The following is a 12699-nucleotide window of genomic DNA, read 5'->3' on the forward strand; positions in this document are numbered from 1 at the left end:
GGTGACCGGTTAATATGGGAGCTGTATCAAGCTATAGATCGATTCAAACCATATTGGACACGTATATTTAAGGTAATGGGAGAAGCCGTTGGACAAAATTTCTGCCAAATCGGTTGACAATTGCGCCCTCTAGAGGCTCAAGAAGTCAAGATCCCAGTACGGTTTATATGGCAGCTATATCAGATTATGTGCCCATTTGCGTCATACTTAGCACAGTTGTTGAAAGTCATAACAAAACACCTCATGCAAAATTTTAGTCAAATCGGATGAGAATTGCGCCCTCTAGAGGCTGAAGAAGTCAAGACCCAAGATGGGTTTATATGGCAGCTATAGCAAGTTATGAACCGATTTGCGCCATACTTAGTACAGTTGTTGAAAGTAATACCAAAACACTACGTCCAAAATTTGAGTCAAATCGGAAGAGAATTGCGCCCTATAGAGGCTCAAGAAGTCAAGATCTTAGATGGGTTTATATGGCAGCTGTACCAGGTTATAAACCGATTTATATCATACTTGACACAGTTGTTGGAAGTGATACCAAAACATTACGTGCAAAATTTCAGTCAAATCGGAAGACAATTGCGGCCTCTAGAGGCTGATGAAGTCAAGACCCAAGATCGGTTTATATGGCAGCTATATCAAAACATGGACCGATTTGGCCCATTTACAATCCCAACTGACCTACACTTATAAGAAGTATTTGTGGAAAATTTCAAGTGCCTAGCTTTACTCCTTCGAAAGTTATCGTGCTTTCGACAGAAAGACAGACGGATAGATGGACAGACAAATAGATGGACTGACGGATAGAAGGACAGACGGATAGATGGACAGACGGACGGACATGGCTAGAGCGCCTTGAAATGTCAAGACGATCAAGTATGGTTATATTTTATGGGGTCTTAGACGCATATTTCGAGGTGTTACAAACAGAATGACGAAATTAGTATATCCCCATCCTATGGTGGAGGGTATAAAAAGTCACCTCGAAAAAGAAAATCTAAGTTAGAAATTCCGTGCTACTTACAAAATTCTTAATTGTTTTCAATGCCACGCCCCTGAGTTGGTTCATGTCTGGTTCTTGTATCCCCACCTAATTTGCCGGAGAAGGCCGATGGCCTAGGCAAATTATAGGCATGCTAAGATGAAATAGGTTCTGCTTTGTCCTTAAGACTCGAACCAGGTGTCTTCGAGAAAAGCCCCTGCTAAAAAGTCGTCTCTCGGCTAGTGGAGCCTGGAGTTACCGCTCCAACAGTTGAGGTTTGAGTAGCAGACAACATGCCACGGCCTGATACCACCACCGCAGCTCTTGGGTCTTTGGAATCCATTCTAATCCTACTCCTGGGCTCTAGATCTCCCGCCCAACTGGAACAGACGCAGATCATCAACCGCCTAATGGATACCACTATCGTACCTATCCTTGAGTGACGGATATATGTCTTCCAAAAATAAAGACCTAAAATTCTTGCGGATAGAAATAACATCGCTCCACTCAACGGTGGATATAATTGCGTTATATATCGAGGTCCCGATTTACAGTCTTGAACCCAAATAAGGCCCATTTATTATCCATTTCACTGATTATTGGGACAGAGAGTGTGTTAGACCCCCCGACATCCGTGCCAAGATTGGACCATGTTGTTGTTGATGTTGCGACCACATTTTCATGTAGAAGTGGCGATCCTCGTCAAGCTGCTATCGGAGGGCAAGTCCAAGGTCCTTTGGACCGGAGCGACCAAAGGACCGATCGCCGCGGGAACAGGGTGGCCATTGGTTATTTAAAGGCGCCAATAACTTGCCTTGTCATAATAAGCATCATAGGCACTCAGAATTCGTGCAAGAGCCGGTGCCACCCGACCTCACACTGAAACTCTCCGCTCGATACTGCTGATTGTCTGCGATTGCCGTTGCAGATACTCCGTATGAAGCATTCCACTATCCACAACCTGTGGACGCGCCCGGTAGCTCACAGCTACGTTTTTCATGACAACAATTAACACCACACAGATCGGACCTCAATGATTCAGCTTGTGTGGTGCTCACAGCTAGGTTAGGTTAGGTTTAAGTGGCCATCAGACTCAGACGTTTTCGTCCATTGTGGTACTACAGACACAGAAGAAGGAAGATGGCTTCTAGTTCCTACCATTGAACCATCCAGATCACTTTACAAAACCCAATAACTTGCGAATGTTCACATCCGTTAAAACAGACAGATTCTCAAAGAAATGAGAACCTAAAGTGGAACTCCTTCTGACTGTTAGTTCGGGCCACACACATAGAAGGTGTTCTATAGTCTCTTCTTCTTCGATGTCCTCGCAGCTTCTGCAAAAGTCGTTACTAGCAACCTTCTGTCTGTCAGCATGTTTTCCGCTCAGACAGTGACCTGTCATGACAGACACAATGACTGAGATGTCTGTTTTAGCCACTGACAGCAAAGCTGTAGACCACTTCAACTCTAGATTAGGCCACATAGTTTTGGAATGCTCACAGCCCCCTCTTTGTGACCATCTATCATTCGTTGTCCTTCGTGACTGGTCCTGAAAACTAAGCTTACATGTCGAGGCATACCCACAGATTCCAGTATCCCTGGAATGTGTAGGGTAGTTCCTAGTCGCACAAACTTGTCCGCTTTGCGATTCCCTGGAATATCTCTGTGGCCCGTCACCCAGAACAGGTGTATTTTTAATTGTTCAGCCATCTCTTGAGAGTTGTGCGACAGTCGAGGGCGGTTTTTGTGTTCCGAAATACGTTCTCCAGGGATTTAATGGCTGCCTGTCTGTCTGAGAAGCTATCCTGTGCCGGGTTTGGACGATATTTCGATATAGCTGCAATGGGTTCATAAATGGTGCATTTTTCATCGGATTTTGACAAATGTGATTAATATATACATCCGAAGTGATGGATATCCAAACCAAATTCTTTTTTCTTGTTTCAACATAAATATTCTTTAAATAGCAAAAAATTTAATTAAATATTTTTCTCATTTAATAACATTTCTCTTTAAATAACATTTCACCATTGCTCAAACCTTCGAGCAACTGCCACAAAATTGATTTAAATATGAACAATATGAACTTTTGGTCACTGCATCGATACTCAACGCCTGGGGCAGTATAACAAAACTCTGCGAAAGTAATTTCATAATTAGGTTATTATAAATTAATTGTTCTGCTGGGAAACTTTTAGCTAACAACTAGCCAAAATGGATTAAGGTTTGCACGAAAAAAGGTTACTACTAGGAAAAATGTCTGCAAACATTTTGCTCTCTCAACTAACCAACATCCAACAAAACAAAAGGGACCAAACAAATCATTGTCATCATGACAAACTTTCTTTCGCTACAGGTCGGGCCCCACAAAGTTTTAAATCCTTCCAGCCTACACACACACACCTACACACCTTGAACACCTGCACCCTCCTGAAACGAATTTAGTATTTTTGTAAAATACACAATCTGCCCCTATATACATACATATTTCTTAAATTTAATTTAAAATAACATCAAAATCAACTAACCTAGCAACTTTTCTTTTTTGCAATGTTTTGTTTTTTTTTTTTTGCATATCTTTTGGCGAAAACTTTTCTTTTCCATGCTTCAATGATCGAAATGTGTTTAATTGAAACTGTTTCACAACAACAACAACAACAACAATAACCTACCGCAACAATAAAAAACAAATACCCTTTTACTCAACAACCAAAACTCTTCACCCATATCACATATCTCGTCTCTCTCCTCTTTCTCTCTCTCTCTCTCTCTAGATGGCGTTCTCATATCTGATAAGGTGTCTAACACCGACCACTTGTTAAAGAATGCAAGAACAGAGACTTTACACACACCCCAAAAACGACACACACATACACTCCAAAAAAAAAAAAAACAACAACAACTGTAAACAAACGAACACCAGTAAAAAAACAACAAAACCGTGCAAAACAAATATTTGCACAAGAAAAAACGAAACAAATGTAACTTTTCACGAAACTGATCGGCAACAACAACAATAACTAACACTAATACTAACAAAGAAACAAACGACTATCGATATAAGAACAACAACAAGAACATGAGAAAAGCAAAACAAAATAAAAACAAAATCAAAAACTTTGTTAAACAAAAACTGATAAGAAATACGATTGGTATGCAAATTGAAATTCAAGTTTTTTTTGTTTTGTTTGTATCTGTATCTGTAGCTGTGAAATGTGAATTGCGAATTGTGTATTGTGGCTTTAGAATATATTCCCTTAATACTTACTTACATATACACAATAGGTGCAATATTTGGTTATTTGTTAGTGTACATTTTTTGTAAATAATGTTTATTGTCAAAGCTACAGTGGGCAAAATGTGTTTAGGACCGCATTTAAAAAAAATTATTTTTTTTTTTATACTACTATTTATAAGATTTTTATAACCACCACCGAAGGATGGTGATTTATTGATTTTGTCTTTCCGTTTGCAGCACATTGAAGAATTCTTTTCCGACCCTATGAAGTATTAAAGACAGTCGGACAACAAATGCGGCCGGTGCCTTGATTACTATGTGACGAGGGTTACCCTTATATTTTGGGATTAGAGAACACAAAAACATATAGCTTTACTGTTATTCAAAATATTTCCCTTTAAAATCCATACACTTTCGCATGCGTTTGAACCAATTGTCGAAGCACTTTTGCCATCCGGATTGAGGTATCTCCAAGACTTGCATCAACAGCCTCTTCAGGTGTAGACCTCTCATTTTATTTTTTAACGTACGGGAATAAAAAGAAGTCCTTCGGTACCAAGTCAGGACTTTATGGTGTATGGCTCAATAATGGTTATTGGAACAACAACTGATTTTGGACGAACTTCACGAAATTCGTACTGGAGTGAACTGCGACCTAGGTTCAATTCACCATACCATCGATAAACACTGGTCCAAGATGGAGCCTCATCGCCAAAAATTGAATTAAGTTCATCGATGCACTGTTGTTGAGTTAATCCAAGTCGAAAGTTGTAAAAAATAATAGCACGAAAATCTTCACGATTTAATTCCATTTTTGGGCGAGATGTATCTTCAAAGTTACTGTAAACTAGTCAAATTGCGCTCGTATGTCAAAAAGTTCTGAGTACGTATAACCTTTACGATAAAGCTATCAGTTGGCAGATTGCAACACAAGGATTGTCCAATCCGATAATATAAAAGGCAATCCTCGTATATGGACAAACGAACTGACAGACAGACGGACATAGCTAAATCGAAGTGCTTCTACGCCGATTGGTATACCTATCGATGGGTCTAACTCCTCCCCCACTTACCGTTGCAAGAAAAATTAAAAATTTATAATACCCTGCACCACAATGGTGATGTAGGGTATAAATATGCCATTTGAGAACGGATGGAGAAACTCTTTAAAATTGAAAATGGTTAGAGCTGAAGTGTTATCGAGATCATACGCAAAATATTAGTCTTTTTGGTAGCTATTTCCTAATAAAGGCCGATCTGAACCATATACCACACGGATGTCGAGAAGACTAACATAAGTCACTGTGTCAAATTATAATCGGATTATAAATGCGCCTTTTATGGGGTCAAGACTTTAAATCGAGATGTCGGTCTATCGGACATCGACATCGGATAATAAATGCTCTTTTAATGGGCCCAAAACCCTAAATCGAAAGATCGGTCTATATGGTAGCTATATCCAAATCTGGACCGATCTGAGCTAAATTGTAGAAGGATTTCGATGAGCCTAACACAGCTCACTGTTTCAAATTTTGGCAAGATCGGACAATAAATGCGCCTTTTATGGGCCCAAGACCCTAAATCGAGAGATCGGTCTATATGGCAGCTATATTCAAATCTGGACCGATCGAGGCCAAATTAAAGACGGATGTTGAACAGCCTAACACAACACACTGTCCCAAATTTCAGCGAAATCGGACAATAAATGTGCCTTTTATGGGCCCAAAGCCTTGAATCGAGAGATCGGTCTATATGGCAGCTATATCTAAATATAGTCCGATATGAACCATATTTGGGTCCTTTGTTAGGAGGTGTAGAACTACTCACTGTTTTAAATTTCAGCGAAATCGGATAAAAAATAAAGCTTTTATGGGCTTTAGACCCTTTATCGGGAGATCGGTCTATATGCCAGCTATACCTAAATATAATCCGATTTGATCCACATTTAGGTCAGATATCAGGAGGATTAAGATAACCCTCTATTTTAAATTTCAGCGAAATCGGGTAATAAATAAAGCTTTTATGGATTTCAGACCCTTTATCCGCAGATCGGTCTATATGGCGGCTATATCTAAATATAGTCCAATATGGGCCATATTTTGCTCAGATGTCGGGGAGCCTATAGCTACTTACTGTTTCAAATTTCAGTGAAATCGGTTAAAAAATAAAGCTTTTATAAGCTTCAGACCCTTAATCGGGAGATCAGTCTATATGCCAGCTATATCTAAATATAGTCCGATCTGAACCATATTTAGGTCAGATGTCGGGAGGCTTAAATTAACCAACAGTTTCAGCTATATCTAAATATAGTCCCATATGAATCATATTTGGGTCCTTTGTTAGGAGGTGTAGAACTACTCACTTTTCAAATTCCAACGAAATCGGGTAATAAATAAAGCTTTTGTGGGCTTCAGACCTTTTATCAACAGATCGGTCTATATGGCAGCTATATCTAAATATAGTCCAATCTGAACCATTTTTGGGTCAGATATCGGGAGGCTTAAATTAACCAACAGTTTCAGCTATATCTAAATATAGTCCGATATGAACCATATTTGGGTCCTTTGTTAGGAGGTGGCCTTCAGACCCTTTATCAGCAGATCAGTCTATATGGCAGCTATATCTAAATGTAGTCCAATCCGAAACATATTTAGGTCAGATCTCAGGAGGTCTTAAACTACTCACTGTTTCAAATTTAAGCGAAATCGGATAAAAAAATAAAGCATTTATGGACATTAGACCCTTTACCGGAAAATCGCTCTATATAGCAACTAAATCCAAATATGGTCCGATTTGGCCCGTTCAAGAACTTAGCCAGCGTACATCAGAAAGACGTATTTGTACCAAATTTCAGTTCAATATCTCAATTTTTGAAGGCTCTAGAGTGATTACAACAGACGGACGGATAGACGCACACACGGACATCGTTAAATCGTCTTAGAATTTTACGACGATCCGAAATATATATACTCTATAGGGTCGGAAATTAATATTTCGATGTGTTGCAAACGGATTGACTAAATGACTATACCCCCCATCCTACGGTGGTTGGTATAAAAAGGATGACTTCCGGCCCAACACAACTCACTATCCCAAATTTCAGCAAAATCGGATAATGAATGTGGCTTTTATATGCCTAAGACCTTAAATCGGCGGTTCGGTCTATATGGGGACTATATCAAGATATTGTCCGATATAACCCATCTTCGAACTTTAACTGTTTATGGACAAAAAAAAGAATATGTGCAAAGTTTCAGCTCAATATCTTCATTTTTAAAGACTGTAGCGTGATTACAACAGACAATCGGACGAACATGGCTGGATCGTCTTAGCTTTTTACGGCGATCAATAATATATATACTCTATAGGGTCGGAAATGAATATTTCGATGTATTGCCAGCGGAATGACAAAACGAATATACCCCCATCCTTCGGTGGTGGGTATAAAAACGATTAAAGATATCTTAACAATTCATTCTGAGTTTTGTAGATTAAAATGTCCTTAAAAAACCAAAAATAAATTCTGCCCGAATCTTTTTACAAAAATCCCCAAAATACCCGTTGGGGGCATAGATGATTACAAAATCAGCATTTTTTGTAAATTGGCTGTGGAGGAAAAAACTGTTTGCCTGTGTTTAAGGGACAGATGAAGTAAGCCCGAATGGGGGATCTGGGCTTGGCGTTTTGAGAACCCGAGGGGTTTTTCCAATTTTTTAATAAAAAAAAATTTCCTATTTTGAAGTACATATTGCACCAGTTTAAGTTGCCATAGCTTGTTCAAACATCACTTACAACGCATCTACAATATGTCCTCGTTGCAAGAGAAAAAGAAAATATTAAGGTTTAAAAGCAACTTTCTCCAATAAGGGCTAATCAACGCTTAGAAGGAGAAGAGCTACGCCCATCGATAAGTATAGGGATCGGCTTAGAATCACTTCCTGATTCGATTCGACGGACATAGCCAAATCGAATCAGGAAGTGATTCGAAGCCGATCCGTATACTTATCGATGGATCTAGCTCTTCTCCTTCTTAGCGTTTCAAACCAATGCGCAATTCTATAATACCCTGTACCACAATGTTGGTGTAGGGTATAAACTCAGAAAATTCAGAAAAATCCATGAAATTTTTATCTGAATCGCTTGTAAGGTCTATTTAAGTTAATGTTTGAGGATTATTTCAAGGAAATGTTGACTGTGCCTCAAATGGACCATTCACTTACGCAAATTTTGGCATACTATTTCCAACATTTCGGCCGAAATCTCACGAGTAAATGTTTCAATGTTGTCTTCCAAAACCTCAATTGAAGCGGGCTTGCCCATATAGACATGAACTTTAACATAGCCCCACAAAAAATAGTCTAAAGGCGTTAAATCGCACGATCTAGTTGGCCAGGAGGCCACCCTAGCGCAGAGGTTAGCATGTCCGCCTATGACGTTGAACGCCTGGGCTCGAATCATCATCAGATGGCGAGACCATCAGAAAAAATTTTCAGCGGTGGTTTTCCCCTTCTAATGCTGGCAACATTTGTGAGGTGCTATGCCATATAAAACTTCTCTCCAAAGAGGTGTTGCACTGCGGCACGCCATTCGGACTCGGCTATAAAAAGGAGGCCCCTTATCATTGAGCGTAAAACTTGAATCGGGCTGCACACATCAATGAGGTGTGAAAAGTTCGCCCCTGTTCCTTAGTGGAATGTTCATGGGCAAAATTTGCAATTTGCTAGGTGGCCAATTGACCGGTCCTGAACATGAAAAAAATGTTCACCAAACTTGCCTCTCAATAGGTCCATTGTGTTATGTGGCATGTGGCAACGTCTTCTTGAAACCACATGTCATGCAAGTCAAGCTCTTGCATTTTGGGGCAAAAAAAAAGTTGGACATCGTCTTACGATAGCGCTCACCATTCGTTACGTTACGATTCACATCATCTTGGAAGAAGTACGTTCCAATGATGCCACCAGCCCATAAACCTCACCAAACTGCGACTTTTTCTGGATGCGTTGGTAGCTCTTGCAATGCTTCTGGCTGATCTTCACTTCAAAATCGTCAATTTTGCTTATTTAATTACCCATTGAATCCAAAAATTAGCTTAGTCCCTGAAGAAAAAGGAGCGCGCGATGAACTTTCTTCACAGAGCACGCATTTTGATAATAAAATTCAATAATTTGCAAGCCTTGTGCGTTTGTAAGACGATTCATGGTTAAATTATAAACCAAACTGAAGATATTTGACAGTGAAACAAAACACGAAACGAGCGTGAGCAGATTTAATTTTTCTTTGCACATTGGATATAACAGGGGGAAAAAAATGGAAAAATTTATACTTTTTGAATTGATATACATACACAGAAAGCTTTGCGAAAGAGGAAAGGCTTTTTATTGGTGACCCCTTAAAAGTAGTCTCATTCAGCGCTCACCATTCACAGTTACGTTACGATTCGCATCATCTTTGAAGAAGTACGGTCCAATGATGCCACCAGCCCATAAACCGCATCAAACTGTGACTTTTTCTGGATGCGTTGGTAGCTCTTGCAATGCTTCTGGCTGATCTTCACTCCAAAATCGACAATGCTGCTTATTTAAGTACTCGTTGAACCAAAAATTAGCTTAGTCCCTGAAGAAGAATAAGCGCGCGATTAACTTTCTTCACAGAGCACGCATTTTGATAATAAAATTCAATAATTTGCAAGCCTTGTGCGTTTGTAAGATGATTCATGGTTAAATTATAAACCAAACTGAAGATGTTTGACAGTGAAACAAAACACGGAACGAGAGTGAGCAGATTTAATTTTTCTTTGCACATTGGATATAACAGGGGAAAAAAAGTGGAAAAATTTATACTTTTTGAATTGATATACATACACAGAAAGCTTTGCGAAAGAGGAAAGGCTTTTTATTGGTGACCTCTTAAAAGTAGTCTTATTTAGCGCTTACCATTCACAGTTACGTTACGATTGGCATCATCTATGAAGAAGTACGTTCCAATGATGCCACCAGCCCATAAACCGCACCAAACTGTGACTTTTTCTGGCTGCGTTGGTAGCTCTTGCAATGCTTCTGGCTGATCTTCACTTCAAAATCGACAATTCTGCTTATTTAAGTACCCATTGAACCCAAAAATTAGCTTCGTCCCTGAAGAAGAAGAAGCGCGCGATGAACTTTCTTCACAGAGCACGCATTTTGATAATAAAATTCAATAATTTGCAAGCCTTGTGCGTTTGTAAGACGATTCATGGTTAAATTATAAACCAAACTGAAGATGTTTGACAGTGAAACAGAACAGGGAACGAGCTTGAGCTGTTTAAACCAGTGTTGCCAAAAAGATAATACCTTAAAAAATCACCCTTTAGAAACAAACTTAGAGAAAAGGAGTCAATGCTAGCAAAGTTTGTTATATGTTTTCTACAACTATGTATTATTTGTTCCCATTCCCTCATTAACAAAATACTGAACTTCTTATATCCCTTTTATCCCTCCCAACAAGCCTTAGGCTATATCCAAATTGTATATGTATGTTTGTGTGTGTGTGTTAGTGTATAAGTGTATGTGTGTAGTTGTATTAGTAGTTTCATAATAATAAAAAAAAAAAACAATATAAAAAAATACCATGACAAAAACAAAATTCCTCCAACATCATCATCATCCCTTTCTACTTCTACTTCTCCATAAAGACTTTGATTATGTGTGTGTGTGTGATATTTTTTAAATTTAATTTCAAATGGTAGACGATAGCATTTCCTTCTCTTCTATCTATGATGCAAACTCTTGTGGTGTCTTCTCTAGTCTTCCGATACACCACACCATTTCACCTATTGTCATTTCCATGTTCAATTGTTGTTAACAAAATCTCTTCACCGTCTACTTGTATGAAATTGTCTAAGGAAAAAAGATTACAAATATAACCACCGATACAATTGTATACAAGTTGTACATATGTATAGCCATACATATATAGTCATACTTTTTCTCTACATAAATACTTGTCTATATCTATATATATAAAGAAGAAAATTGTTATAACAACCATGACTATAGCCATAGCATTTAATTCACTGTCCTGTGTTCCTTTTTACAGTCCTGCTGCCCGTATAAGCTCATAAATTGTCGTGTCAGCGCTGGCGGCGAAATGCCACCATTTGTTAATTCCACCGCCTCATCGGAGATTCACATGAATATACTGCGTGCCCGTCAATATGCCACCTCAGCATCGTCACATCAACTGCAGACGTTGTATCAGAACTAGACACTTAACTGCTGGCAGCCCTGAGTGCTTGCCATCAAGCTTGCTCTGCAAGCAAAAAAGTGGCCAAAGGACATGTCTTTGTTTGTCTGCCAGCCAGGCCGAAGAACCACGCAATAGAGAGACCACCGCCATACAAATAATCCACAAAAGACAAACCCAAATGGCCATCTTCCATCATCGCATCGCATCACACCACTACACCATGACCATCACTTATGCCTCTTCTGGCAGGCATCAACATCTAGAAAAACAACAAGAAACACTTCAAACTTGAACTCTCCCACTCCCTCAAATGGTCCAAAGACTTTGTTTTTGTGCACTTTTGTGTACATACATTCTAGACCGAAGGCATCAGAGGACGACCACGAACTGCTATAGCCGCAGCAGTTATAGTGAAACTCTGGAGAGGAAAAACTTCTGACAACTAAAGCAAGCAACTAACCAACCAACTAAACAAAAGATATGTACCCAAAGAGCTCTGAAACGTAAACAATAAATAAAATAATAAAAAAAAATGTAGTAAAAGTTAATAAGTTTCACTTGAAGCAAAACGATGTGGAAGACAGCAGAAGGATTTGCAAACAGTTGTGTTTCATCGAATAGCACACGCAATAGACAATACCTAAACATTAAAGGAAGATATTATTTCAAATAATATTTTTTTGAAAGATATTTCGCTTATTTCACCAGAAATTTGTTTATTTTAAGAAAATATTACAATAATTCTCTTTTTTAAAACTCCCCGTTTCTTCTTAAATATTTTCAGATTTAATTTTTCTTTGCACATTGGATATAGCAAAGGAAAAATGTGGAAAAATTTATAATTTTTGAATTCACATACATACACAGTAAGCTTTGCGAAAGAGGAAAGACTTTTTATTGGTGACCCCTTAAAATTAGACATCTTCAGCCTACGATATATTTCTGGGCTAAGAAAAGGTCATAGAGGTCAAAAAAGCTTATATTCAGCTAGAAAATCGTTACAGAAAGGTTAAACAAAAGCTCATTACAAAATACGAGGCGTTCTATTTTTACCATCGACAGGGTAAGTTGAAAAATGGGCTCTATAGGACAATACCTTCATATAGCCACCATAAGGACGGATTTCCAGATTCTTAGGCTCATTAAATCATATTTGTTTCCCTGAAATAAGCTGTATTAGGCACCTTAATATCCGGAGCCAGTATGGTCAAGATCGGAACACCATAACAGTTCCTGGGACCATAACAGTTGC

The 12699-nt window shown here is 38.7% G+C and overlaps 1 protein-coding gene across 4 annotated transcripts in view; it reads left to right on the forward strand.

Moving 5' to 3' along the window:
* Positions 1–12288, forward strand: part of LOC106082119 (octopamine receptor beta-1R) — a 353347-nt gene extending 341059 nt beyond the window's left edge. For 3 of the 4 annotated variants that reach the window (XM_059362044.1, XM_059362045.1, XM_059362046.1), the window contains one exon: positions 11298–12288. In XM_059362044.1, coding sequence (XP_059218027.1) covers positions 11298–11465 — 168 coding nt within the window. In that variant the 3' untranslated portion in view covers positions 11466–12288. Of the gene's footprint in view, positions 1–3759; positions 4005–11297 lie in introns of those variants that run through there. The other variant, XM_059362048.1, reaches the window with a different exon arrangement.
* The last annotated feature ends 411 nt before the right edge of the window (positions 12289–12699 follow it).

This window comes from Stomoxys calcitrans, chromosome 2, assembly GCF_963082655.1.
Source record: "Stomoxys calcitrans chromosome 2, idStoCalc2.1, whole genome shotgun sequence".
NCBI classification, from domain to species: domain Eukaryota; kingdom Metazoa; phylum Arthropoda; class Insecta; order Diptera; family Muscidae; genus Stomoxys; species Stomoxys calcitrans.